The sequence below is a fragment of the Pistacia vera genome, unplaced genomic scaffold, assembly GCF_008641045.1.
Source record: "Pistacia vera cultivar Batoury unplaced genomic scaffold, PisVer_v2 Contig32, whole genome shotgun sequence".
Classification (NCBI taxonomy): domain Eukaryota; kingdom Viridiplantae; phylum Streptophyta; class Magnoliopsida; order Sapindales; family Anacardiaceae; genus Pistacia; species Pistacia vera.
The window spans coordinates 105,370-128,485 of record NW_022196135.1 but is presented as its reverse complement, the minus strand read 5'-3'; the positions used below and the strand labels follow the sequence as shown (position 1 = coordinate 128,485).

At 35.8% G+C, this 23,116-nt stretch overlaps 4 protein-coding genes across 8 annotated transcripts; 1 reads left to right on the top strand and 3 right to left on the bottom strand.

The window, feature by feature from the left end:
- Positions 1–30: 30 nt before the first annotated feature.
- On the top strand, positions 31–2,517 carry LOC116136817 (zinc finger HIT domain-containing protein 3). The gene is made up of 7 exons (XM_031422490.1): positions 31–116; positions 232–337; positions 441–472; positions 700–741; positions 1,450–1,536; positions 1,632–1,929; positions 2,074–2,517. Exons 2-6 carry the CDS (start codon positions 258–260, stop codon positions 1,793–1,795), a joined length of 405 nt encoding a protein of 134 aa, XP_031278350.1. The 5' UTR covers positions 31–116; positions 232–257; the 3' UTR covers positions 1,796–1,929; positions 2,074–2,517.
- Positions 2,518–3,240: 723 nt separating this feature from the next.
- Positions 3,241–12,348, bottom strand: LOC116136756 (transcription factor PIF1). Of its 5 annotated transcripts, none has more exons than XM_031422421.1 (9): positions 9,687–9,965; positions 9,498–9,589; positions 8,583–9,387; positions 6,792–6,890; positions 6,625–6,693; positions 6,437–6,502; positions 4,466–4,864; positions 4,024–4,102; positions 3,241–3,566 (listed from the first exon to the last, which is right to left on the bottom strand). In XM_031422421.1, exons 2-9 carry the CDS (start codon positions 9,587–9,589, stop codon positions 3,559–3,561), a joined length of 1,617 nt encoding a protein of 538 aa, XP_031278281.1. In that variant the 5' UTR covers positions 9,687–9,965; the 3' UTR covers positions 3,241–3,558. The 5 variants fall into 5 exon arrangements, with proteins under 5 accessions (XP_031278281.1, XP_031278282.1, XP_031278283.1 ...); XM_031422422.1 differs by having other exon boundaries at positions 6,628–6,693; XM_031422423.1 differs by having other exon boundaries at positions 9,498–9,525.
- Positions 12,349–15,823: 3,475 nt separating this feature from the next.
- LOC116136753 (chaperonin CPN60-2, mitochondrial-like) lies at positions 15,824–20,300 on the bottom strand. The gene is made up of 18 exons (XM_031422416.1): positions 20,175–20,300; positions 20,018–20,042; positions 19,794–19,925; positions 19,434–19,593; positions 19,036–19,211; positions 18,832–18,927; positions 18,359–18,463; positions 18,136–18,222; positions 17,969–18,058; positions 17,797–17,877; positions 17,640–17,708; positions 17,436–17,513; positions 17,243–17,338; positions 17,027–17,126; positions 16,840–16,943; positions 16,378–16,483; positions 16,191–16,269; positions 15,824–16,118 (listed from the first exon to the last, which is right to left on the bottom strand). The coding sequence occupies exons 1-18, from the start codon at positions 20,210–20,212 to the stop codon at positions 16,001–16,003; spliced, it is 1,740 nt and encodes a 579-aa protein (XP_031278276.1). The 5' UTR covers positions 20,213–20,300; the 3' UTR covers positions 15,824–16,000.
- Positions 20,301–20,967: 667 nt separating this feature from the next.
- LOC116136784 (two-component response regulator 24-like) lies at positions 20,968–21,878 on the bottom strand. Its single transcript, XM_031422457.1, has 2 exons — positions 21,855–21,878; positions 20,968–21,420 (listed from the first exon to the last, which is right to left on the bottom strand). The coding sequence occupies exons 1-2, from the start codon at positions 21,876–21,878 to the stop codon at positions 20,968–20,970; spliced, it is 477 nt and encodes a 158-aa protein (XP_031278317.1).
- Positions 21,879–23,116: the final 1,238 nt, after the last annotated feature.

Sequence of the window (23,116 nt, the reverse complement as noted above, 5' to 3'; positions counted from 1 at the left end):
CGCCTTTCCAACCGTTTTTCCCAAACTGAACGGCAAAGTTAAAAAAGAGGGCACAGACGGTGTTGCTTGAAGTGACGCCCACTGGCGAATCGCTGTGGCCTGCCACCCTCCGCAGCGTAAGCGAGCTTTCAGCTTCGTCTCTCAATTCTTTCTATCAATTGAAGATTATACTCTTATTCCACGACTTTCAATTACAATAATTTCTTTAAATATAATGGTTCTCTTCTACAGGCTTCAAGAAGATTAAATTAGTTGAAATGGGTCCTCCTTCTCGAAAGTGTCAAGTCTGCATTGAAGCTCAGTCTAAGTACAAGTGCCCAACCTGTCTTGCTCCTTAGTAAGCTCAACCTCTTTACGTATTTGTTTTTCACTCGTATTTTTATTATTGTTGACTTTAACCTTTTTTTTTTTCTTATATATATTTCTCTTCGTGCTTTCAGTTGTTCTCTAGCCTGTTTCAAGAAACACAAAGGTATCTCAGCTTTTACTTGATGAGATTTGATTGAATCAAAACTAAACATAAGTGAATGGATTGTTATGGTATTTGTCCGAGTTTGTACAGACAAATATTCACCAATTATACATTCAAGGGAAAACCAATCTGGATATTTACTATTGTTCCATCATAATAGTTGGAAGCGGCCTGTTAATTATGCTACCAGTTATGGAAACTAATGCAACCTTATATGACTTATGCAGAAATTCCTTGTGTTAAGCCAGAATCTACTCAGGAAAAATCAGGTAAGAAGTTTGTCCCTCAACTTCATGTAAATCATTTTCCTAACTCGTAGTTTTCAGAGCTGAGGTATGTGTATTTTCAATACCCATTTGACCTTTCATGAATTCGTTGTTTTATATCTCAATGGACTATTAGATATGATGCTGTTGACATTTAAGTCATGGTGAGGTCACACTCACCTTTCTCTTCGCTTGCTCATCCCGTTAACAAATAACTTGCTCATTGTTTCCTGGTTATTAGTTATATTGAAGAACTTTTGTTTCTCATTCTAGCATTCTCATACTAATAGCTTTAGATAGCTTGTGTCCGTTTATATATTTTTGCTTAAATCTTTGACATGTTTTTTTAATTTTCTAAAGGAACTGAGCAGATTGACCACTTCTGTAAAAGACTGGTATTGAGGAGCATCAATTTTGACATTAACATGATTTTTTTGGGGGGGTTATAGGTGACTAAACACATTTTTTCTTCTTTTTGGGTATAGGCAATGGAAAACCTTCTTTAGGTGGAGTTAACTTAGACAAGTTTGCTTTTCAAGGCATTGAAGAATCATTACAATATCTTATTTGAGCTATCTTGTGGCTATCATAATAGCTTAAGAAACACAATTTTCATGAAATTTATGTATTCATGCACACAAATGATAGTCTATACACAAGCATGTGTTCTTTAATCCCATAATTCTAATTTCTTGTTTTCATATTTTTCAGTTGCTATTCCAGAATTATCTGCAGAAAGGCCATTGAATGTTGATGAACCAAGTGAGGTGCTGCAAAAGGTGCAATTAGAATCTATAGGTATGGTTATGTAACTTTGTAATCTTTAAAATTAAATCCTGAGGCCATAATTAGTATTCTGCAAGATGAAAGTATGTCATGTTCTCTTGTTGCAGCTTCTTCCAGTGAAATTCGTGATGCATTGAAGGATGAAAACCTTCAGAAACTCATCTTGGGTATTGATGGCTCCCCAGATGCAGAGACTGTGAGTACTGCATTTCCTACTAGAATGAATACCCAAGGATTTTCTTTACCTCTCACTTTTCTGTTTGAAAAATGATTTTCTCATTTTGCTTATTTAAAGTTCTCATTTAAGTCTTGATGGCAAAATTACCTGCTAATTTGGTCGTTAACTTTGGTTAGGAACTCAACAAGGCTATGGGGACAGAGGTATTCCGAATATTCACTGATAAGGTATTCGTCCTTTTAGTTTCTGTTGAGTGTACACTCATATTCGAAAGCAATTATGAATGTTTGATTGAATTGCCATGGAATTATTTCTAAGGAACTTGGATGTTGAGCTACTAAGCTGTAAGTTGGTTTTTTTTCTGTTTTTAGATTCGATCAGCTATTGGACCATGAATACAAGCAATTTTTGCTAGAGGTAAGAGCGATATGTGTGGAAGAAAGTTGGATGTTCTATACGAGTAGAAGTATTTGAGGCCTGCTTGGTTCAGTGACTTCTATTTAGATAGTCCGTTTCATGGTATAATCACAGAGATGTGAAAATGTGCTGCTATCTTGAAACTGGTGAAGGCTTCTTCATTTTTGTAACTAGAGCAAGGCAAATTAAACGTTTCTTAGCTTATGGAAGCAGATCAAAATTGGTTTTCTGTCTTGAGTCTACATAGACTGCTTCAGTTGTTACTTAGTATCTTAATAGAATCTAATGAGACTGATGATCTACGGTTTAGTGTTTCCATTTATGAAAGAAGTTCTTTCACATAACAATATATTTGTTCTAGTTGTTGTGTTGTTGGCGCCTCTCTTCAATGAACAATTATTGCTACTCTTCTCTATGATAGTCCAGTTAATTGGAATTTCTATTAATACGTGAACATGTGATACAGTAATTTCCTAGATTCACTAACCCACTCGGTATACCTCAAAGAATTGATGGTAGCAACAGAATCCTGACTTGTGGATTCTAGCTGTGCTGTGTCTGACAGCAGAATGTTAATAAGCCTGAATGCGCACCACCAGCGTGGAAGATTGATTGAAACACATCAAAATTTGTAAATTTGAGCGGATAAGAAAATACCAGGGAACATTCGATACGTTTGTATGGCTTTTAAATTATGTTCAGAGGCCGTACGATGCTTCTTATTATTAACTTTTACAAAGTTGAAAAGGTAAAGAAACACGATTCTTCAAATGAGGTGACCACTGACCCGATCAGTAACTTTCACATGGTACCCAATAAAGAGTATTACTATGATGCTGTTCAAAGTGAAAATTGAAAGTGATGGCATAAATTAATAACAAAATCTGGAGCAACGAAGGAGGTCAATTGAAAGTGGTAGTACTTTTCTGGGCTCAAGTTGATAACGATGGTGAATAAGAATTTAATAATGAATATCAATATCATAAACATCTATCCACATGCTTTTTACAGTATCTGAACTCCAGTTTGTCATCCTTTACGCACTTTTCACAATTGGAATAAATAAAACATTCAAGAAAGCAAAGGGGAAAAAAAAGAAAGGTCAGAATAAGAATAGAGAGTTTTAAGAGGCCAAGAAATAAATTTTACATTTGGGGGGTGTAATAATTACATGTTAGCTGTGTTATATCACATTAGCAGTAGCAAAAGCTGCTCTCAAGTGGGTGTGGGTGGTGTTCTCTTACAGTTACACTACAAAGCTTGGGAGGCAATGGCCCTTACAAATGTGATCTGCTGCAAATATCATCCAGCAATTCTCGGAATATTCATCATCTATGTGCATCTTCTCATTCCGTGCCTTGTGCAACCCATCGAACCCACCATACCACAGTGTATGTCAACTTAAAATCTTTATCCACCAAGAGAATTTAGCTATTGTATCACGTTCCTGTATTGTCCATCAGAAAAGTTGAAAACATTCAGAATATTATGTAAGATTGAACTGTGATAATCAAGTGGGATCAATTAATGGTTACTTCTCTTATACAGAATGATGCTATTCTCCCCACTAATCTTTGAAACTGACATGTATCAACTTGTTATCCTTTCATTCAAGTTCTATCATTTTCAACTGTATATCACAATGGAAGTGGAGACTACTCGTTTTTGAAAAATAGCATGTTTATCTTTCAAAGGTAAATCTAGGAGCTTAAATGCTCGCTATGCAAGCTTATGTATACTGTTATACATAATTATGACACGCTGAAGCAGTCACATGCTTAAAGCAGCACATGCTTCAGCACTCTTTAACTGCCAACAAAACCTGTACTCTTCTGTAGTTTCCTTTTATAAATTATAAAGTGCTTTTTACATCACTAAATAGAAATATAAAAGAAAGCGCCTACCTGATGGCTGATTTTCTGGATTCTCAGCTCCCTTGCTGCTACTTGGCTTGCTTGCACTTGGCAGGGTCATTGACTGATTCTGGAAAAAGATGAGTTGTAACTTAAAAAAAAAAAATTCCAAAGACAGTGGAAATAACAGCACAGGTCTAAGCCCATAAACTTGAACATATGCATAGCCTAAACTCCAATATCTATGGGAGAGAGAGATGAGCAAAGAAATATTTAACTTAAAAATTTTTGCACTAGAAAACTTTTATGACGTCCTGATACTTGAACAAGAACAGAAGAACAGAGGAATGCAGTTTATAATGTCTGTTGCAGAGACAAATATCTGATCTGCACCTGCATAACTACTAATACTTCTCAACAACTGAGGCAAAGTATTGATAAGAATGACCATACACCAAGATCTTCTTCAGAGAGTGAAAGATTAACCGTTTACCTGTTGTAGGGGAAACTGCATCTGGTGGAGAGCAAGATACTGCTGATAAGGGTCAACAAAATTTGCAACCCGTGGCTGGTTAGGATTTTGCATACTGAAAGAGTTTAACATGGGATCTGACTGGTTTGTTGCTTGAATTCTGGATGGATCAGGCCCAGGAACAGCTGGCATATGGAAGGCTGGCATAGGAAACCTCGGACCCAAATGAGCTGCAGCAGCTGGTGTTGGCAACGGTGAACCAGCCAAAACATTGGGAAATGGCATCATAGGCCGATTCATTCCCATATCCATGCCCATGCCCATGCCCATGCCCATCCCAATTCCCATTCCCATGTTTGGCATGTACTGTTGCATGCCGGGGAACATCATTGGGACCATGCCACACCCCATTGACATCATCTGCAAAAATTAGTTATAGTCTAATTCTCGTCATAAATATTGCACAAGCTCAACTTTCTTCTTGTGGTGAATATACATACCACATTGAATAACTCTAGGCATTTATAGTATGCAATTGCCTTGTAAAATTACAGGATATACAGATTGAAATTAACCATTTGTATGTTCACAAAGTTTACACATATGCATGTCAGAATCAGAAAAAGGCATAAAGCTTCATCATAAGAATAGGGAGCTGCGTTAATAGCTGGAGATGAAAAACTCCCAGCATTCACAACTGAAAGAAAATGTCATCTGGAAGGTCACTCCATAGGTCTATCCAGTCATTTCAATGTTGTGGTACATTCTCCCTGCTGAATGGGTGCATAGATCAAATGCTTCATTGAGGTAAAAGAAAGCTCTATTGCAATGATCTAGGGCCATTATTGAAGTAAGAAAACAGATTAAACGCTGTTCTACGCTTGCCATCCAGAAAATAACACCTCAAATAAAGTATATCAAGGATAGTGCCACCACTTTAGGCTGGTTAAATAAGAATATAACTGAGTTCCTTAAACAGATATAGAAGATAAAATTCTTCTTTCTAAAATTTTAATGTGAATTTGATCATATTGTTCTTCATAGATGATCAAATACCCTCGGTGTTTGGCTGGATGGAAAATCTCTTAATATTTGTAAGGTCATCTGGCTGCTTAGCTGAGGACCCAATCTTACAGGATGCTGAAAAGAATTTTCCCTACATGTTTACTTCACTAATCTTGTTTTTAACTGGAGCCCCGAGGAAAAACTCAAAAATGTTGCTAGGAAGTATCCCTTAGAAGAAAATACCCCAGCTAACTCCAACGTTCTAAACAAAACATAATTTAAACAGTCTACACTTGTTTTAGTATTTCCATGCCACCAGCACAACATAAAATGCCGAAATCCAACAGGCACCTTTTTGCTGTTTAAAAAAAAAAAAAAATATACATATATATATGTCAAGGTATATCTAACTCATCTAGAACCCATCAACATCAATTTCTAAAATAACAAGTGATTTTGGGTTGTAGGCTTGCTCTTCAAAACTTTTAAATGAGGTTGCTTGAATCTAGCTTCTCTAATATAGCAGTAGAAAGTGACATATATATATATATATATATAGCCATACAGCTGTGATCCATGTAATAACACAAGTATACCTGCACTTGCAACTGAAGAGATTTCAGGTACTCAATTGCCTCATCTAGCATTGAAGCTTTGTCTGACTGAAACTCAAAAAAGAATATAGCAATTGTCAGCAAGAAAAACGAAAACAAAAAGTAAAATGTCCCAAGAAAATGAATAATTGACGCTGGCCAAAGATACAAGGATCAATTANACATATATATATGTCAAGGTATATCTAACTCATCTAGAACCCATCAACATCAATTTCTAAAATAACAAGTGATTTTGGGTTGTAGGCTTGCTCTTCAAAACTTTTAAATGAGGTTGCTTGAATCTAGCTTCTCTAATATAGCAGTAGAAAGTGACATATATATATATATATATAGTCATACAGCTGTGATCCATGTAATAACACAAGTATACCTGCACTTGCAACTGAAGAGATTTCAGGTACTCAATTGCCTCATCTAGCATTGAAGCTTTGTCTGACTGAAACTCAAAAAAGAATATAGCAATTGTCAGCAAGAGAAACGAAAACAAAAAGTAAAATGTCCCAAGAAAATGAATAATTGACGCTGGCCAAAGATACAAGGATCAATTATATGCACAACTACCTTGTTGCAACGAGGTATGAGTTCTTGCAAAGCCTTCATCTTTTCATTTATCCTATCTCGCCGTCTCTGCACATGAATGAAAATATCACTCATCTACGGATGGAAAACACAAAAAAAGGAAACCAAATTTCTCAACAAACTTTTAACATCAGCAAAGTACGAACCCTCTCTGAGAGATTGTGGACCTCTGCAGCACGAGATCTCTTTGTTGATGTTGATCCACGAATTTGTTTCTTCGCATCAGCAGATTCCAACTCAAAGTCCTTTAGCAAGAAATTCCATATTTATTAGGATGATGAAAAGTACTAATGATGAGATAAGAATTAGTAACTTTTACACCAAAGCATAAAGAGCACCAAACAACATACATGGCACCTGTCTGTTAAATAAAGGAACACTTTGTTTTGACATCTCTTTTAAATTCTAATATAACTGTCGGGGTACTACTGCACTTCATCATTCTCGCACTAAGCTAAGCACTTGCAATAATTAATCTTTCTGCCTGACTACTACTTAAACAGCTGCCATATCTTTGGAAACATCTGCCATAACTTTGGAAACGTCTGCCACAACAGCAACGTAAGAGCCACCTATATGAATAATATCAACGTTCTAAAATCTGTCTCAGCTAACTTTCATGATAAAATTTCTACATAGAAATTGAAAATTAAATAGTAATTTCGATGACTACATTGATCAGTTGATCCAACTAATACCTCTACACTAACAATATACATCTAACCTAGAAACTACTTTTTAAAAGATTGCATCAACCACGAAATTCCCTTAAGCAATGATTCAATAACTTGACATTCTACCTCCAAGTGGACAGCACATTTGAAAAGTTCCCCTTTCAAACTAACTTTCCGCGTAAAGGTTGTATCAGTAATCCAGTATTTCTTACTTCAAAACTCTAAATGCATACTACTGGTAGTCGCCATAGGTTATAATGATGGATTCTAAATTAACACGCACCTTCTGCTTGGGCTTCCATAAAAAATACAACCCAAAAATAATAAATAATAATAAGGGGATTACGGAGACATATAGTATTCCTACGTTTGGTCTACTGAAAATGATACTTATAACTAATACATTATAAAATTTCAATTAGAATAGGAGGTAATCTAATCCTTAAAAAAGGGTAGGAAAAAGAGTTTTCCGTGAGGCAAAGCCAAAGGCCAATGACAAATGGGTAATGGGACAAGGAACCAGTCCCGTGATCAGCGCCGAAATCTAACGATCCTATAAAATATTAGCCTACAAAATAATCAACCAAAACCATAATTTTAGTGCTCTATGTTTTGGGGCCTCACTGTCACTGCAAGCCTACATGCTCCACCAATACGTGTTAAAAGCCACCCTGCCATTGCCATTTCCCACCATACACGTGGCAGATACACGTAAGATATAGGGCGACGAAAAAGGTACCTGAACAAAGTGATGATTCAACCATCACTGTCCCACAAAGAGCCAACTGCTAACGTGCACCAAACACGAGTTAACCGTTAAGAATCCCGAGGCTAAATAACGTCACCCAACCCGCGCGCACAGCCAAGAACAATATATTAAAAATTAAAACGGCGACAGCAATAGTAGATTGATTTAATATTTTTATCCTATCCCATATAAGGTATATTTTTTTTGGCTCTATTTCGAAAATTTAATTTTATTCTATTCAATTATTTTAAACCTTACAAATTTATTAATTTAATAAAACATTCTTAAAAAAATTATAAATTAACAAAAATATATCACCCAATCACATATTCCCAAAAGCCAATGGCCTAAGACGAGATATTTTATTAATTTTAAAATTTTTATTATAAAAAATATTTAACTAAATTAACAAATATAAAAAACTAAAAATAATTTTATCAAACCCATTTTCAAATTCAAATCCTCCCCCCTTCCAATGATAACTCAACTTTTTCAAAATAAAACAAAACACTTACCTCGCTGTGACACTCGTCGTCGGCTTCTCTTCCCTTGCGTTTACGATCTTCAGCTGGCGGCTTCTGAGCCGGCTCGGCGCTAGAGCTAGAGCCGCCTGGTGATGACGTCACTGTCATTTCAAACGTGGTTAAATCTCTTGTTCCAGCACCACCTCCAGCTCCCCCTCCACCAGCTGATGATGTACCTGCCAATCCAGCACCGCTCAAGGTCCTGCACACGTTGTTCATTCCCGATGCACCGTCCGTACTCCTCACCGCCTCCGAAACTCTAGATTCAGGCCTCACAGCTGGTGTATCACTTGAGTCCACAACCGTCGATTCTCTCACCATCAGACTTTTTGAATTTGACGGCCCTGATGTTTCAGTCACTGGCCTTGGTCTCGAGAACTGCACGAAACTCTCCGTCATTCTCGGCGGAGGAATCGGAGGCCTTGAAGCCGTAGCAGTTGTAGTCTTCGGTGGGCGTGAATCGGATACGCGATTTGTACGAACGGGAGGAGTGGCGGTGGTGTTAGTAGTAACGCAAGGAGCTGGATAGAGAAGATCGGCGCAAAAATCGGAGTCGAAATTGGTGTCGTTTAGAGGATAGTGAAGCCAAGAAGTCATTTCGTCTTCTTGCATGAAGAGGTGGTCTTGGTGTTGCTGCTGGTGTGAGGGGATCTCTCTGGAACCTGATTGGTGAGCTGGAATGACGGCGTCATCGAATTTAGCCGGTGTTGATCTCTTAGGAGTTCTCTGTGTCTGACTTTGCAAAACGACTTGCCCGTTTTGCCACAGCAACTCCATAACATCGTCCTGATCAGGCCTGTCGTTTGTTGTTCATTAATTGATTCATCAACCAAAAATACTAAAACCAGGAAACACGATTCTGGAAGCGAGACGAAGCTTGGAAAGTAGAGATAATTAACTACTTACATAGCTGATTTTTTAGGGCGTGTTAGAACTGAAGACGTAGGGATCGAGCAATCCTCGTCCATGTCAAAATCCGGAACACAGTGATACATCATCTTATTAATAAAAAGAAAAAAAAAAATCGTATATAACTATATCAGAATTCAAAATTGAACTCTAAAGCAATGAATCAAAGAATCATTGAAAACTTACCGCAACATAGAAATAAAAGTAAATCGACAAGTAACTGAAACTCTAGACAAACAGTTAATATTACTGAGAAAGAAGGGAAGAAGATAAAGAAGAAGAAGCAGAGAAATGGAGAAATAATTTCAGCAGATTTTCTGTTGGATGTTAGTGTTGTGTTGGCTTTTGTGTTATTATGAGGCAGGCAGGCAGGCAAGCCCAATTGCCCAAAGATAAGGTCCTGGTCCTCCTGCTTTTCTCTCTGTGTGGGAATAATATGAAGCTAAAAGACGAATTTGATTTTGACGCTTTGTTAATTGTTATTGTACCCCAACTCGTCTTCTTCATCCGACTCTTCTCTTTTTCCTTTCTTAACTAGTTATACTAATGTAATTAGTCCGTATTACCGTTGATATTTGAGTTCATTTCGTACTTACAATTACAAGTGGAAGGTACTGCTTTTTGTGGGCCTCTTCTTCTTCATATTATTTTTTGTTTTTCTTTTAAAAAGATACTTCCTAATTTCTTGTAAATTAATGCGTTAGGTGTACAATAGATTTGGAAAATAAATAATATATATTATATTTAGAAATACAGTACATATTAGTAAATAATGGTGCTTCTTAATACACTTTTTGGCACATGATTATGGTGATTAAATTAAAAAAGGTAGCCTTATGGATAAGAATAGTAATAAACTCTAATAACTTTGTTTAAAATAATGATTACAATCTGCTTATACAATTATTTAATTGATTGCACGCGAGTGGATTGCTTTTAATTAATAGAAAATGACAATTAACGGTAAACCGTCTACTTTACTAATAATTTCTAAAGGAGATTAGCCAACTCACGCGCCAACGAAACTACCAACTACCTCAAGAGGCTTTTTCTTTTTTCTGGCTGCGTCCATGTGAGATGAGTCTGAGATGCATTCCCAAGTGGATCCTCTAACGATCCTATAAAATATTAGCCTACAAAATAATCAACCAAAACCATAACTTTAGTGGTCTATATTTTGGGGCCTCACTGTCACTGCAAGCCTACATGCTCCACCAATACGTGTTAAAAGCCACCCTGCCATTGCCATTTCCCACCATACACGTGGCAGATACACGTAAGATGTAGGGCGATGAAAAAGGAGCCTGAACAAAGTGATGATTCAACCATCACTGTCCCACAAAGCGCCAACTGCTAACGTGCACCAAACACGAGTTAACCGTTAAGAATCCGAGGCTAAATAACGTCACCCAACCCGCGCGCACAGCCAAGAACAATATATTAAAAATTAAAACAGCGACAGCAATGGTAGATTGATTTAATATTTTTATTCTATCCCATATAAGGTATATTTTTTTTGGCTCTATTTCGAAAATTTAATTTTATTCTATTTAACTATTTTAAATTTTATAAATTTATTAATTTAATTAAACATTATAACAAAAAAAATTTATAAATTAATAAAAATATCTCACCCAATCACATATTCCCGAAAGCCAATGGCCTAAGACGAGATATTTGGTTAATTTTAAAATTTTTTTTATAAAAAATATTTAACTAAATTAATAAATATAAAAAACTAAAAATAATCTTATCATAACCATTTTCAAATTCAAATCCTCCCCCCTTCCAATGGTAACTCAACTTTTTCAAAATAAAACAAAAACACTTACCTCGCTGTGACACTCGTCGTCGGCTTCTCTTCCCTTGCGTTTACGATCTTCAGCTGGCGGCTTCTGAGCCGGCTCGGCGCTAGCGCTAGAGCCGCCTGGTGATGACGTCACTGTCATTTCAAACGTGGTTAAATCTCTTGTTCCAGCTCCCCCTCCAGCTCCCCCTCCACCAGCTGATGACGTACCTGCCAATCCAGCACCGCTCAAGGTCCTGCACACGTTGTTCATTCCCGATGCACCCTCCGTACTCCTCACCGCCTCTGAAACTCTAGATTCAGGCCCCACAGCTGGTGTATCACTTGAGTCCACAACCGTCGATTCTCTCACCATCAGACTTTTTGAATTTGACGGACCTGACGTTTCAGTCACTGGCCTTGGTCTCGAGAACTGCACGAAACTCTCCGTCATTCTCGGTGGAGGAATCGGAGGCCTTGAAGCCGTAGCAGTTGTAGTCTTCGGTGGGCGTGAATCGGATACGCGATTTGTACGAACGGGAGGAGTGGCGGTGGTGTTAGTAGTAACGCAAGGAACTGGATAGAGAAGATCGGCGCAAAAATCGGAGTCGAAATTGGTGTCGTTTAGAGGATAGTGAAGCCAAGAAGTCATTTCGTCTTCTTGCATGAAGAGGCGGTCTTGGTGTTGGTGCTGGTGCTGGTGCTGGTGTGAGGGGATCTCTCTGGAACCTGATTGGTGAGCTGGAATGACGGCGTCATCGAATTTAGCCGGTGTTGATCTCTTATGAGTTCTCTGTGTCTGACTTTGCAAAACGACTTGCCCGTTTTGCCACAGCAACTCCATAACATCGTCCTGATCAGGCCTGTCGTTTGTTGTTCATTAATTGATTCATCAACCAAAAAAACTAAAACCAGGAAACACGATTCTGGAAGCGAGACGAAGCTTGAAAAGTAGAGATAATTAACTACTTACATAGCTGATTTTTTAGGGCGTGTTAGAACTGAAGATGTAGGGATCGAGCAATCCTCGTCCATGTCAAAATCCGGAACACAGTGATACATCATCTGATTAATAAAAAGAAAAAAAAATCGTATATAATTAGATCAGAATTCAAAATTGAACTCTCAATGAATCAAAGAATCATTGAAAACTTACCGCAACATAGAAATAAAAGTAAATCGACAAGTAAGTGAAACTCTAGACAAACAGTTAATATTACTGAGAAAGAAAGGGAAGAAGATGAAGAAGAAGAAGAGAAATGGAGAAATAATCTCAGCAGATTTTATGTTGGATGTTAGTGTTGTGTTGGCTTTTGTGTTATTATGAGGCAGGCAGGCAGGCAAGCCCAATTGCCCAAAGATAAGGTCCTGGTCCTCCTGCTTTTCTCTCTCTGTGGGAATAATATGAAGCTAAAAGACGAATTTGATTTTGACGCTTTGTTAATCGTTATTGTACCCCAACTCATCTTCTTCATCCCATTCTTCTCTTTTTCCTTTCTTAACTAGTTATACATATACTATTACTAATCTAATTAGTCCGCATTACCGTTGATACTTGAGTTCATTTCGTACTTACAATTACAAATGGAAGGTACTGCTTTTTGTGGGCCTCTTCTTCTTCATATTATTTTTTGTTTTTCTTTTAAAAAGATACTTCCTAATTTCTTGTAAATTAATGCGTTAGGTGTACAATAGATTTGGAAAATAAATAATATATATTATATTTAGAAATACAGTACATATTAGTAAATAATGGTGCTTCTTAATACACTTTTTGGCACATGATTATGGTGATTAAATTAAAAAAGGTAGCCTTATGGATAAGAATAGTAATAAACTCTAATAACTTTGTTTAAAATAATGATTACAATCTGCTTATACAATTATTTAATTGATTGCACGCGAGTGGATTGCTTTTAATTAATAGAAAATGACAATTAACGGTAAACCGTCTACTTTACTAATAATTTCTAAAGGAGATTAGCCAACTCACGCGCCAACTAAACTACCAACTACCTCAAGAGGCTTCTTCTTTTTTGTGGCTGCGTCCATGTGAGATGAGTCTGAGATGCATTCCCAAGTCTATTTTTGAGTAAATTTGAAATTACTGGTTTGGTGGCGCGTGGATTAAAAAGAAATGTAGAGATGAGGATGGGTCCATATGTCATTTAGTATTTGGTGGGACAAGACAAGGCAGTTCGATGAGCCTGAGAAACATATTTATTCTCTTCTTGTCTACATGGATTGTAATTTGTTCCTTGACCTTGAGATTGAGGCACTGCTTCTGCTTATTTATGACTTTTTATTTCAACTCCTGACTTGTAAATTTCTTCTTTTGTTAAAAATGTGGACACTTGAATCTCCCATTTCGGCTACCCAACTGTACCTTTAACATTGTCAAATAATAATTTTAATTACTATTTTTTTATTTATTCAACATTAAAATTAATATATAGTTAGATAACCATTTCTCCTACCTTGGTGTAACAACTCTCTCTCTCTCTCTTTCATGTTAATAGTGAAAAAGACAATGATGGACTTCTATGATAAATAATGGGAGAACGACATTTTCCCACCCAAGGTTCAGCAATATGACACTTTCTCACCCATCAAGTTTCAAAATGACAATTTTCCACTCTTCGTCAAAATCTGTTATGTTTTCTGTTAATATTTGATTGAAAAGACGAAAATACCATTAAATATTTGACTTTATAATTTTTTTTTTTAATTTTTGAATTAGCCAAAAAGTAAGATATTAAAAAGTCAAAAAAAAAAAAAAAAATAGTTAGCCCTAACTAAAAAGTTAAGAGTAATACTATGAAATTGTTTAAAGTTAAATAACCTTAATATTTATTTAGTTATAATGTCATAAATATCTCATCACTATTATTCAATAATCTACTAATATAATGTTTTTCATTTTGACTAATTAACATAGAAAATCTTAATAGTTAATATTCCTAATTAATTAAATAGACAAAGGAAAAAATGTATCTTTACACTTGAGTAAAGACTTTCACTTAACTAAATTTTTATTTATAATAAACTATTTAAAGGTATTTCTGTCTTTTAGAAAAATAATTTCAGAAATCACTAACAGAATCTGACGAAGGGTGGGAAAGTGTCATTTTGAAACTTGATGGGTGGGAAAGTGTTGTTTCGCCAAACCTTGGGTGGGAAAAGTCGTTCTCCCGATAAATAATTGATAATATTTAATCCTTATCAATTATTTAATTTATATTTATCTATTTACATCATACTAATTATACAGCAAATTTGTTTGAATTAATTAGTCCTAAGACTATATATATATATATATAATACAGGTTTGATATTGTATATTTGTAGGAAGAGTTAAGACTATAGTGAGTCCATTAAATATAGATATATTTTTTTGTATTATATGGGTAAACACACCAACTAATTAAAAGTCAGATGTGAAGGTTATGATACTTTTAATCAAATATTCAATGATAAAATTAGGTTAAATTATGTGATTCTGTAAAGATACGTTGAGAAGAAAATCATACAAAACAATAATTACAAAGTTTGAATTACATCAAACAATCATTAATATTTTACTGTAATAGTTATTTGATCAGTATCTGTAACCTTCATACAACACATTTAAATGAAGACAAAACATACTCATACAAATTCAACTATAAAATGAAGCAATTGGTCAAAACAAGGATTTGTTTCAGTTTCACACTTGAGTTGGGATGATTAAATAAAAACAATCAATTATGAATAAGTATAATAACAGGAGTCATTAAAGAATGCATCGTAAGGTGTGCCGACGTGTCAAGTGGAAAGCGTGCCATGTTGGCCTGTTAACCGACAGCTGGTGTTCCATGCGGAACGGACGCACTTATCTTCCATCTCACCCTCACCCACTACTCCTTTGTTAAGTGGCTCCCGAGTGGGAAATGCCCTTCATCCCCCACGTCCAACCCCTAAAATTATTTCAAAATTCAAACTCCATATTTTCCTTTTATTAAATGATGAAAATAAAGTCCATTTGTGTGGGTTGTATAGTATAGTAATAACCTTTTAGCAGAAGCATGAATATACAACATCCCCGCATGATTGACACATTATCAAGCAATTTAATACAAAATACTCGGAAATATAAAGACACTACATCGTAATCTACTTCTAAAACCGATGCTACTTATTGAATTGAGATTTGAGAATGACATGTTACCAAAAATATTGAAAATTGTACTCAAATTATTACATCAATCCAAGGCCTCTAAATTTGACTATCAAATAATTGCCTTCAAACAATAACTATGCCTTCAAACAATAACTACTCATCATTTCAAGGGCCCTGGTGTCATACTATTAGGACATCCGATTAGGGACAGAAGCACCAACTTGAACCTTTTTACAGACTGACAAGTCAATAACGTGTTTAAATCTTAAAAATTTATATCCTATTGATGATCAACCTTACCAAGCATTGGCTATAGCTACGATAAAGCCATGTAGGCCCCACAAATAACTTCAAAGATAGAGACTGATTGAGACTATAGAGAGAAAAAAAAATGGATAACTCATTTATGGAGGGGAGAGATAAATAACTTAAGAGGAAGAATGTGCCCTTCTCTAACCTAATATTCTGCTCATGTTTTAATAGTTGATAAGTAAAAAATGATAAAAGATATTTTTTTTTTCAAATACAGTACCATGATCGCCCCCAATGGAAAACTTAGTACATGCCTCCCATGCCGCCCATGCCTCCGCCTCCTCCCATTGCTGGAGCTTCCTTCTCATCCTTTGGTAGCTCAACGACGATTGCCTCAGTTGTAGTCATCAATGAGGATACACTACACAACATCCAATAATTACAAGTTGCTGGATTAAGCAAAAATGAGAAGTTGAGAGGTTCAACAAGTTACCTTGCGGCATCCACCAAGGCTGTTCTTATGACTTTCAATGGATCAATAATCCCTGACTTAATCATATCTACATATTCACCTGGTACAGATTAAACACAGAGAGTTTTCATCTAACTCAATCTACTAAACTGAATACTGGAAATCAAAGATTTTTTTTTTTCTTTGTTAGGAAAAAGGAAAAAGGAACCTTTAGCTGCATCATATCCAAGGTCAGGATTTTCCTGTTCCAATAGCTTGCCAACAACCACTGACCCCTCAACTCCAGCATTTGAAGCAATTGTGTACACGGGCATCTGAGGTAGAGACTCAATCAGTAAGATTACAAGTGTATTGTAAAGTAAGCTCCAGAAGCAACCTCCTACCAACTGACTGCTTCTCATGAATCATGTCTCATAACCTGGGTCTGCGACTAAGTTGGACGTAGCATGATTTTGACTTTCAATATAATATACCAAGGTTTTCCACTTTTGACAAATATGACTAAAGTTGTGTAATTTTCCCCCAAAAATGATTGAGGACTTCTTGTGGCTTTGTTAAATGAGTCTTTGTAAAATTTTCACGTTTTAACAGAGCTCAGGCTCAAGCTTAGGACATCAAATAAATCTTAGCTCACAGCTTGAGAAAGAAACAATTAGAAGAAGCATAAAACCTTGAGAGCGTTCTGGATAATCTGAACACCAATCTTCTGATCAAAATTTGCAGTTTGCAATTTGTCCAGCTCCTTTGAGGCATAGAGAAGTGCAACACCACCACCTACAAATACATAGGAATATGAAAAATGTGATACACATGTACAACAAGATGGGCTAATAAAAACTCTAAAAGAAAAGGCTTACCAGGTACAATCCCTTCCTCCACTGCAGCCTTAGTAGCATTTAGGGCATCAGTAACTCTATCCTTCTTTTCACCCACTTCTGTTTCACTAGCTCCGCCAACCTAACAATATTAGAGACTTCTATCAGTTTGTGTTCTAATAAGAGGGCAGGCACCATATAGTAAAAAAGTTAGAACAAATGCTTGCAGGAATCAATATGTAATTCAGATAACCAAACCTTTAAAACTGCAACACCACCAGAAAGCTTAGCAAGGCGCTCTTGTAACTTCTCCTTGTCATAGTCTGAAGTGCTCAATTCAATTGTGGCTCTCAACTGCAATAGTGATCACAAGGCACAAATCAAGTAATAAATAAGCTCAGAAAGCCTAAGAAATTATTGAAGAAACAAGTAAAACAGCCAAAACACAAACCTCTTCACATCTTTCTTCAATGGCTTTCTTGTCACCAGACCCATCAAGAACAACAGTGTCATCCTTTGATACTGTAACCTACAATGATCAAGAGGACTAAGATATATTTCGAACAAAACTTGCTCTTAATGTACTCTACAGCAAAGACTGGATTTTAATGCCAAAAATTGTGAAAATATGCATCATATTATTGATATATCTAACCTTTTTGCATGAACCAAACATTTCTGGCACCACCTTTTCAAGGTTCATCCCAAGCTCTTCAGTTATAACCTAAAATTGAAAAAGATAGGAACATATTGATTTGTGAATCATCTCATAATGGAAAGCCGGGTGAAGAGATTTTACCAAATGAACCTACCTGGCCTCCTGTGAGAACAGCAAGGTCTTGCATGCTGGCCTTCCTATTTTCTCCAAATCCAGGGGCTTTGATGGCACAAACCTTCAACCGATTTCATAAAGCCACCACAATTAAACAACATAGAAACAGAACCTTGCAAAAACAAAACTAATATGGACATGTATAAGATTACCTTGATTCCAGCACGAAGCTTGTTTATGATAAGAGTTGCTAAGGCTTCACTTTCAACATCTTCAGCAACAATCAATAAAGGCCTTTGACTCTGAGAAAACAAAACAACTTGGTAAATTTATTATAAATAAACTCACAATTCCATTTTCTGTTTTTGAATTTACTTACCCTTAAAGCCAACTCCAGTACTTTCACAATAGCATTTAAGTTCGAAATTTTCTTCTCATGGATTAGAATGAGCGGATTTTCTAATTCCTGAAAAAAATGACACCAGCAATTTGTTAACACTAAGGATGAAGCAACATAATATTCAGGAGAAATCCATACCATCCCATTTAATCTAATTTACAACCAATGTACCAATTAATTCATGGATATATCAACTGCTTACACATTTTTGGTTCTTCTGATTGGTGATGAAGTAAGGTGATATATAGCCCCTGTCTAGCTTCATTCCCTCAACAACCTCTAATTCATTATACAGTGTTTTCCCATCCTGTAAAAATTTTGAGGGAGAAAAAAAAATCATTTGCCAGATAATTGAGAGTCAAAAATATAATTGACAGGTAAATGTTTAACTCTATAGAAAGAAAATAACTTGAAGGAAGAGAAACTGACATGAACTTCACTTTAAGGTAAGAAACGGAGATCAAAGGTACAATGCAATTGAAAGAATACATGAAAAAACTGCAAAGCAGCCAATATACACATCCACTAACTATAGAGATAGTAAACAACAACACTGGTGAAGTGCAGGAAAAAGAAAAGAGGAAAGGGAACTTAGGACAATAAAATACAAACTGCACTACACAAAATTCAATCTAAAACCCTAGAGTAACAAAAATGGATGAATTAACAACTTACAGAAATGGTAATAACACCTTCTTTTCCAACTTTCTCCATAGCCTTGGCTATGAGCTCTCCGATTTCTCTGTCTCCATTTGCTGATATTGTTCCAACCTTTATAGACAAATATCATACCTCACTAACATGTTCAATGAAATTGCTTCTCCAAAGTCCCATATAATCCTCCCCATTTCCAAGCTAAGCAAAAGTCAGAAAGCAAACCTGGGCAATTTCTTCAGATGTGCTGATCATACGTGTTCTGCCCTTTAAATTTGTCACAACAGCATCAACTGCCATTGTAATCCCTCGTCTCAGGTCCATTGCATTCATACCTGCAGCCACTGACTTGCATCCTTCAGTAAATATAGCTCGGGTTAGGACAGTTGCACATGTAGTTCCTGCAAGCAAACACATTGAAACGTCATGAGTAACCAGGCCCATTGCAGAAGAGTTTATGAAAATACTTGAGCACATTGAAAACCGTTTTATAACTAGGAACTATTCCTCCATACAGAGACAACTACCTTTGCACTCAAACAAAACAAGAATGTTGCAAACAAGACAGCCTTGTGGTCAACAAAAATAAATCAAGTGTTTACTGATAAGAATGCACCACTCACCATCACCAGCCACATCATTTGTAGCATTTGCAACCTGCTTTACAAGGCTAGCACCGATGTTCTTGACCCTATCTTGGAATTCAATGCTCTTTGCTACTGTAACACCATCTTTTGTCACCTTCGGAGCCCCAAAACTTTGTTCCAAAACAACATTACGACCCTACAGAATGATTGCCAATAATATTACATAAATATTAAAAAAAAAAGCCAGATATTAAAAAAAATTAAAAAATCCACAAGTACCAAAAATTTTAAAAAGATAAAAACCAAACTCTGACTGTCTCAAGATTGCCAACTGTCCATCACAACACCAAAAACAAGTATAAATTGTTACGAATGAAGAGTGATAGAATCACTCACTTTAGGCCCCATGGTAACTCTGACAGCATCAGCGAGTTCTTCAACGCCCTTAAGCATTAAAGCACGAGCTTCAACACCAAATTTAATGTCCTTGGCCGCATAGTTTCTGCTCCAACTCAATCTATTACCAACCTGAACAAATAAATAAATAAAATTCACATCAAATAACGCACTTAATAACCAACACAACAAGAAAAGCAACATGGATTATAATGCAATCTCACCAGCTGTGTACTATTCTTCGCCAACCTACAATACAATAAACAACACAAAAATAAGATGAGAAAAAAAAACACACACACACACACAATTGAAAACAAATAAAATAAAAAATCATTGTTGGAAATTCAATAATGATAAAATAAGGAAAACATAAAAAACCTGGCTTTGGATGCAAGACTAGAGGCAAAACGATACATGGTTGTGAGGTTCTACCGTCTACGCTCTGCAGAGAAGTTTTGAGAAAGAAAGCTAAGTGGGAGAGGGAGGGAGAGACAGAGCGCGTGTCTTGGGGTTTAGGGTTTTTGTGTGGGCCGCGGACTATGAGGAATATCTATTTCGTATCTTACTTGGGCCTAGGAGTGACTCAGTACTAAAGGTTTCTCTTGATTGCTAAACAGCCCCATTCCCATTTATTACATTTGTATATAATTTTTATTTTAAGTAATTATTTTTAAAACCAAGAATAAATAATAATAATTGTAGTTAATTAAAATAATAATGATAATTAAAAAGGTATATGTGTCATCATATTATTGGATGAATATACAAATAATATTCATTCCACCTTTCCATAATTGGTGTAAATTTTGACATCCTAAATTCTTGCTTAGAAAATACTCTACCCTATCTTTTAACTTTAAGATTTGATCATTCAAATTGTTTGCGCAAGTAAACTTATATGTCTCGGTTCAAATAATTGAAGATACGGCTAAATCCTTGTAAATGGGTTTTGTTCAGAAGAATCAGAACTCTTATTGTATCATTTGATTTATAGAAAAATAAGTTTCACCTCGTTACAATTTGGCTATATTATTAATTGAAGACAAAGAAATCAACGCCGGAAAAACAGGCTCGACTATAAAATTGGATGATGAGATACACGGCTTATCTTGACTGATCATACAACAACAGATCCATGAAGAAACCATAGAGAGTTTACATGGGAGATTAACTATCGAGGAGTTGAACTGGATTGGTTGATCTTATGTATTATAGAAACAAGCTTAGCTGCTGTCAATGGCTTCTCTTGATAATCATCTAAACCAGCTTCCATGAACTCTTGCTTTTCTTGCTCTAGAGACCGCGTTGTGACGCCTGCAATCAAGCTACGAACGCCCATTGCGCGAAGCCTCCTTGTTGCCTCAATTCCATTCATGACAGGCATGTCCATATCCATCAAAATGAGGTCAAAATAATTGCCAGAAGAGTGGGCATCAACAGCTTCTTTGCCATTACCAACTACTTGATTTTCAATGCCAAGATTCTGCAATAGTTTGTGATGAATGGTTCGGTTCACCATGCTATCATCTACAACCAAAGCTCTTATCTTGCTTCTCCCATCTTTATTTACTGCTTTGTCTTCACCACCTCTCATGAAACGAGACATCAGCTTCTTTAATATTCCCTAACACAACACATATACAAAGTTCATCAGTTAATTTCATGGTGCATGGAAAACCTTACGAATGATGAGAAAAACAATTAAGAAGAAGAGAAAATAAGAAGGGTTGCTGCTGTCAACGGAATCACCACTTACCTCTCTGATAGAGAGAAAAACAAAAAAAAAAAGTCACTTCAAATTGCTAGAAAAGCGAATGATGATGACATGCTGAGAGTAGTATTTCTGGTTAAAAAAGGTTTGCAGTGAGAGAAAAATGGAAACTGTGGATGCTCTGAGATATCGAGTGTACCAGTTGGATTTTGTTCAAAATCCACAAAATCTATCAACGTGATTTTTTTCCATATATGTGGATAACAACACTAAAGAAATCTTCAGAGCATCTTCAAACTTTTTGCAAATTATGGTAAACAATTTTATGATTGATTTATATTTCTCACCTGCTTTAGTTCTCTTTTTTCCATCTTTCCGGCTACCCTAGTAACTATAACTTTAAAATCAGAGTTTACAATGGTATTTAAATGAAAAATGAAAAAAACCTTTCAAACTTTCTTTATAAAAAAAGAAAATATCTGTTATTTTTACTTTAATTAGAAAGAAGTGTATCAGCTTCTTAACTGGCAAATCTACTGCGTAATCCACAGTAACTAGAGGAGGGTGAGTGGCTGTAAACTTATTCATCAAGCATTTGCAGTCTATTTATGGGGGAATCCAAGACATATTCAACAAAGTAAATAATGCAAGGTTTTATTAAGACCAGCAACCCCATTAATGAGGTTGTATTTTAATACGACTAAAGTGCCTACTGTAATTATATGCTTGTTTTATACGTAATTTCACGTCTGCTTAGTCTTGGCTATAATAAAGATTTGACTGATAGAAGAATACTATCATCCCTTGTAAGCTCTCAAAGAGAGAAATAAACAGCTAATAACATATAGGGGGAGAATACTATCATCCCTTGTAACCTCTCAAAGAGAGAAATAAACGGCTAATAACACATAGGGTTTAGATTATCCCCTCTTACTTTTATGTTACTTATATTATCACATTTAGTTGTAATCTTTAAACCAATAATAATTACTGTTGGTTATATAGAAGATAATCTGAATATCACTATTTTATTAAGTATTTTAAGATTACTTAGTAATCTTATTTTTGTTACAATTTCTACCATTGATTATTAAAATTTTTAGACAATAATGCCCTTATTTTAAAAACAATTTACAAAAATATTCATAAACTATTTTATCATTATATACAAACATTTTAGGACATAAATACCCTTGAACTTGAAAAAAATTACTTAAGACTAGTGGTCGGATTTGGCCACCATCGTTGGCCGCAGGTGTCAGAACAGCACACAACCGGTCAGATCTGGCCAGACATGCACCTATCTGGCCGTTAATGACAGCCAGATCTTTGGTTGTTGTTCGTTGACAACGACCATAGGTCTGGCCATCAACAGCCAGTTCTATAGCCATTTTCGACCACATCCATCCACGGATCCGACTAGAAACAGTTAGATCTGGTTAATCGTGCATCGTTCTGGCCACTGTTGCCCCCGCAATGGTGGTGGTGGCTGGTTGTGGTTTGAGGTGATTTTATTAGAAATTAAACTTCTATGTGGTTGGGGTGTTTTAGAAAAATATCAAATGTAGAGAGTTAAAAAAATTATTCAAAAAGTAATAATATATTAATA

What these genes read in the sequence shown, in the direction of transcription:
- LOC116136756 (XM_031422419.1), bottom strand. Translation starts at nt 12,348, where the DNA reads ATGTATCACTGTGTTCCGGATTTTGACATGGACGAGGATTGCTCGATC. An exon ending in TACCTCGTTGCAACAAGGTA is followed by an intron (nt 6,503 to 6,624) that starts GTTGTGCATATA and finishes TTTGAGTTTCAG; the next exon opens with TCAGACAAAGCTTCAATGCT. An exon ending in CTCTTCAGTTGCAAGTGCAG is followed by an intron (nt 4,865 to 6,436) that starts GTATACTTGTGT and finishes TAATTTTTGCAG; the next exon opens with ATGATGTCAATGGGGTGTGG.
- LOC116136753 (XM_031422416.1), bottom strand. Translation starts at nt 20,212, where the DNA reads ATGTATCGTTTTGCCTCTAGTCTTGCATCCAAAGCCAG. An exon ending in AAGGTGTTATTACCATTTCT is followed by an intron (nt 18,464 to 18,831) that starts GTAAGTTGTTAA and finishes AAATTTTTACAG; the next exon opens with GATGGGAAAACACTGTATAA. An exon ending in GGAGGAAGGGATTGTACCTG is followed by an intron (nt 16,944 to 17,026) that starts GTAAGCCTTTTC and finishes ATGTATTTGTAG; the next exon opens with GTGGTGGTGTTGCACTTCTC.
- LOC116136784 (XM_031422457.1), bottom strand. Translation starts at nt 21,878, where the DNA reads ATGGAAAAAAGAGAACTAAAGCAG. An exon ending in AAAAAAGAGAACTAAAGCAG is followed by an intron (nt 21,421 to 21,854) that starts GTGAGAAATATA and finishes GTGTTGTGTTAG; the next exon opens with GGAATATTAAAGAAGCTGAT.
- LOC116136817 (XM_031422490.1), top strand. Translation starts at nt 258, where the DNA reads ATGGGTCCTCCTTCTCGAAAGTGTCAAGTCTGCATTGAAGCTCAGTCT. An exon ending in CTGTTTCAAGAAACACAAAG is followed by an intron (nt 473 to 699) that starts GTATCTCAGCTT and finishes TGACTTATGCAG; the next exon opens with AAATTCCTTGTGTTAAGCCA. An exon ending in ATCTACTCAGGAAAAATCAG is followed by an intron (nt 742 to 1,449) that starts GTAAGAAGTTTG and finishes CATATTTTTCAG; the next exon opens with TTGCTATTCCAGAATTATCT.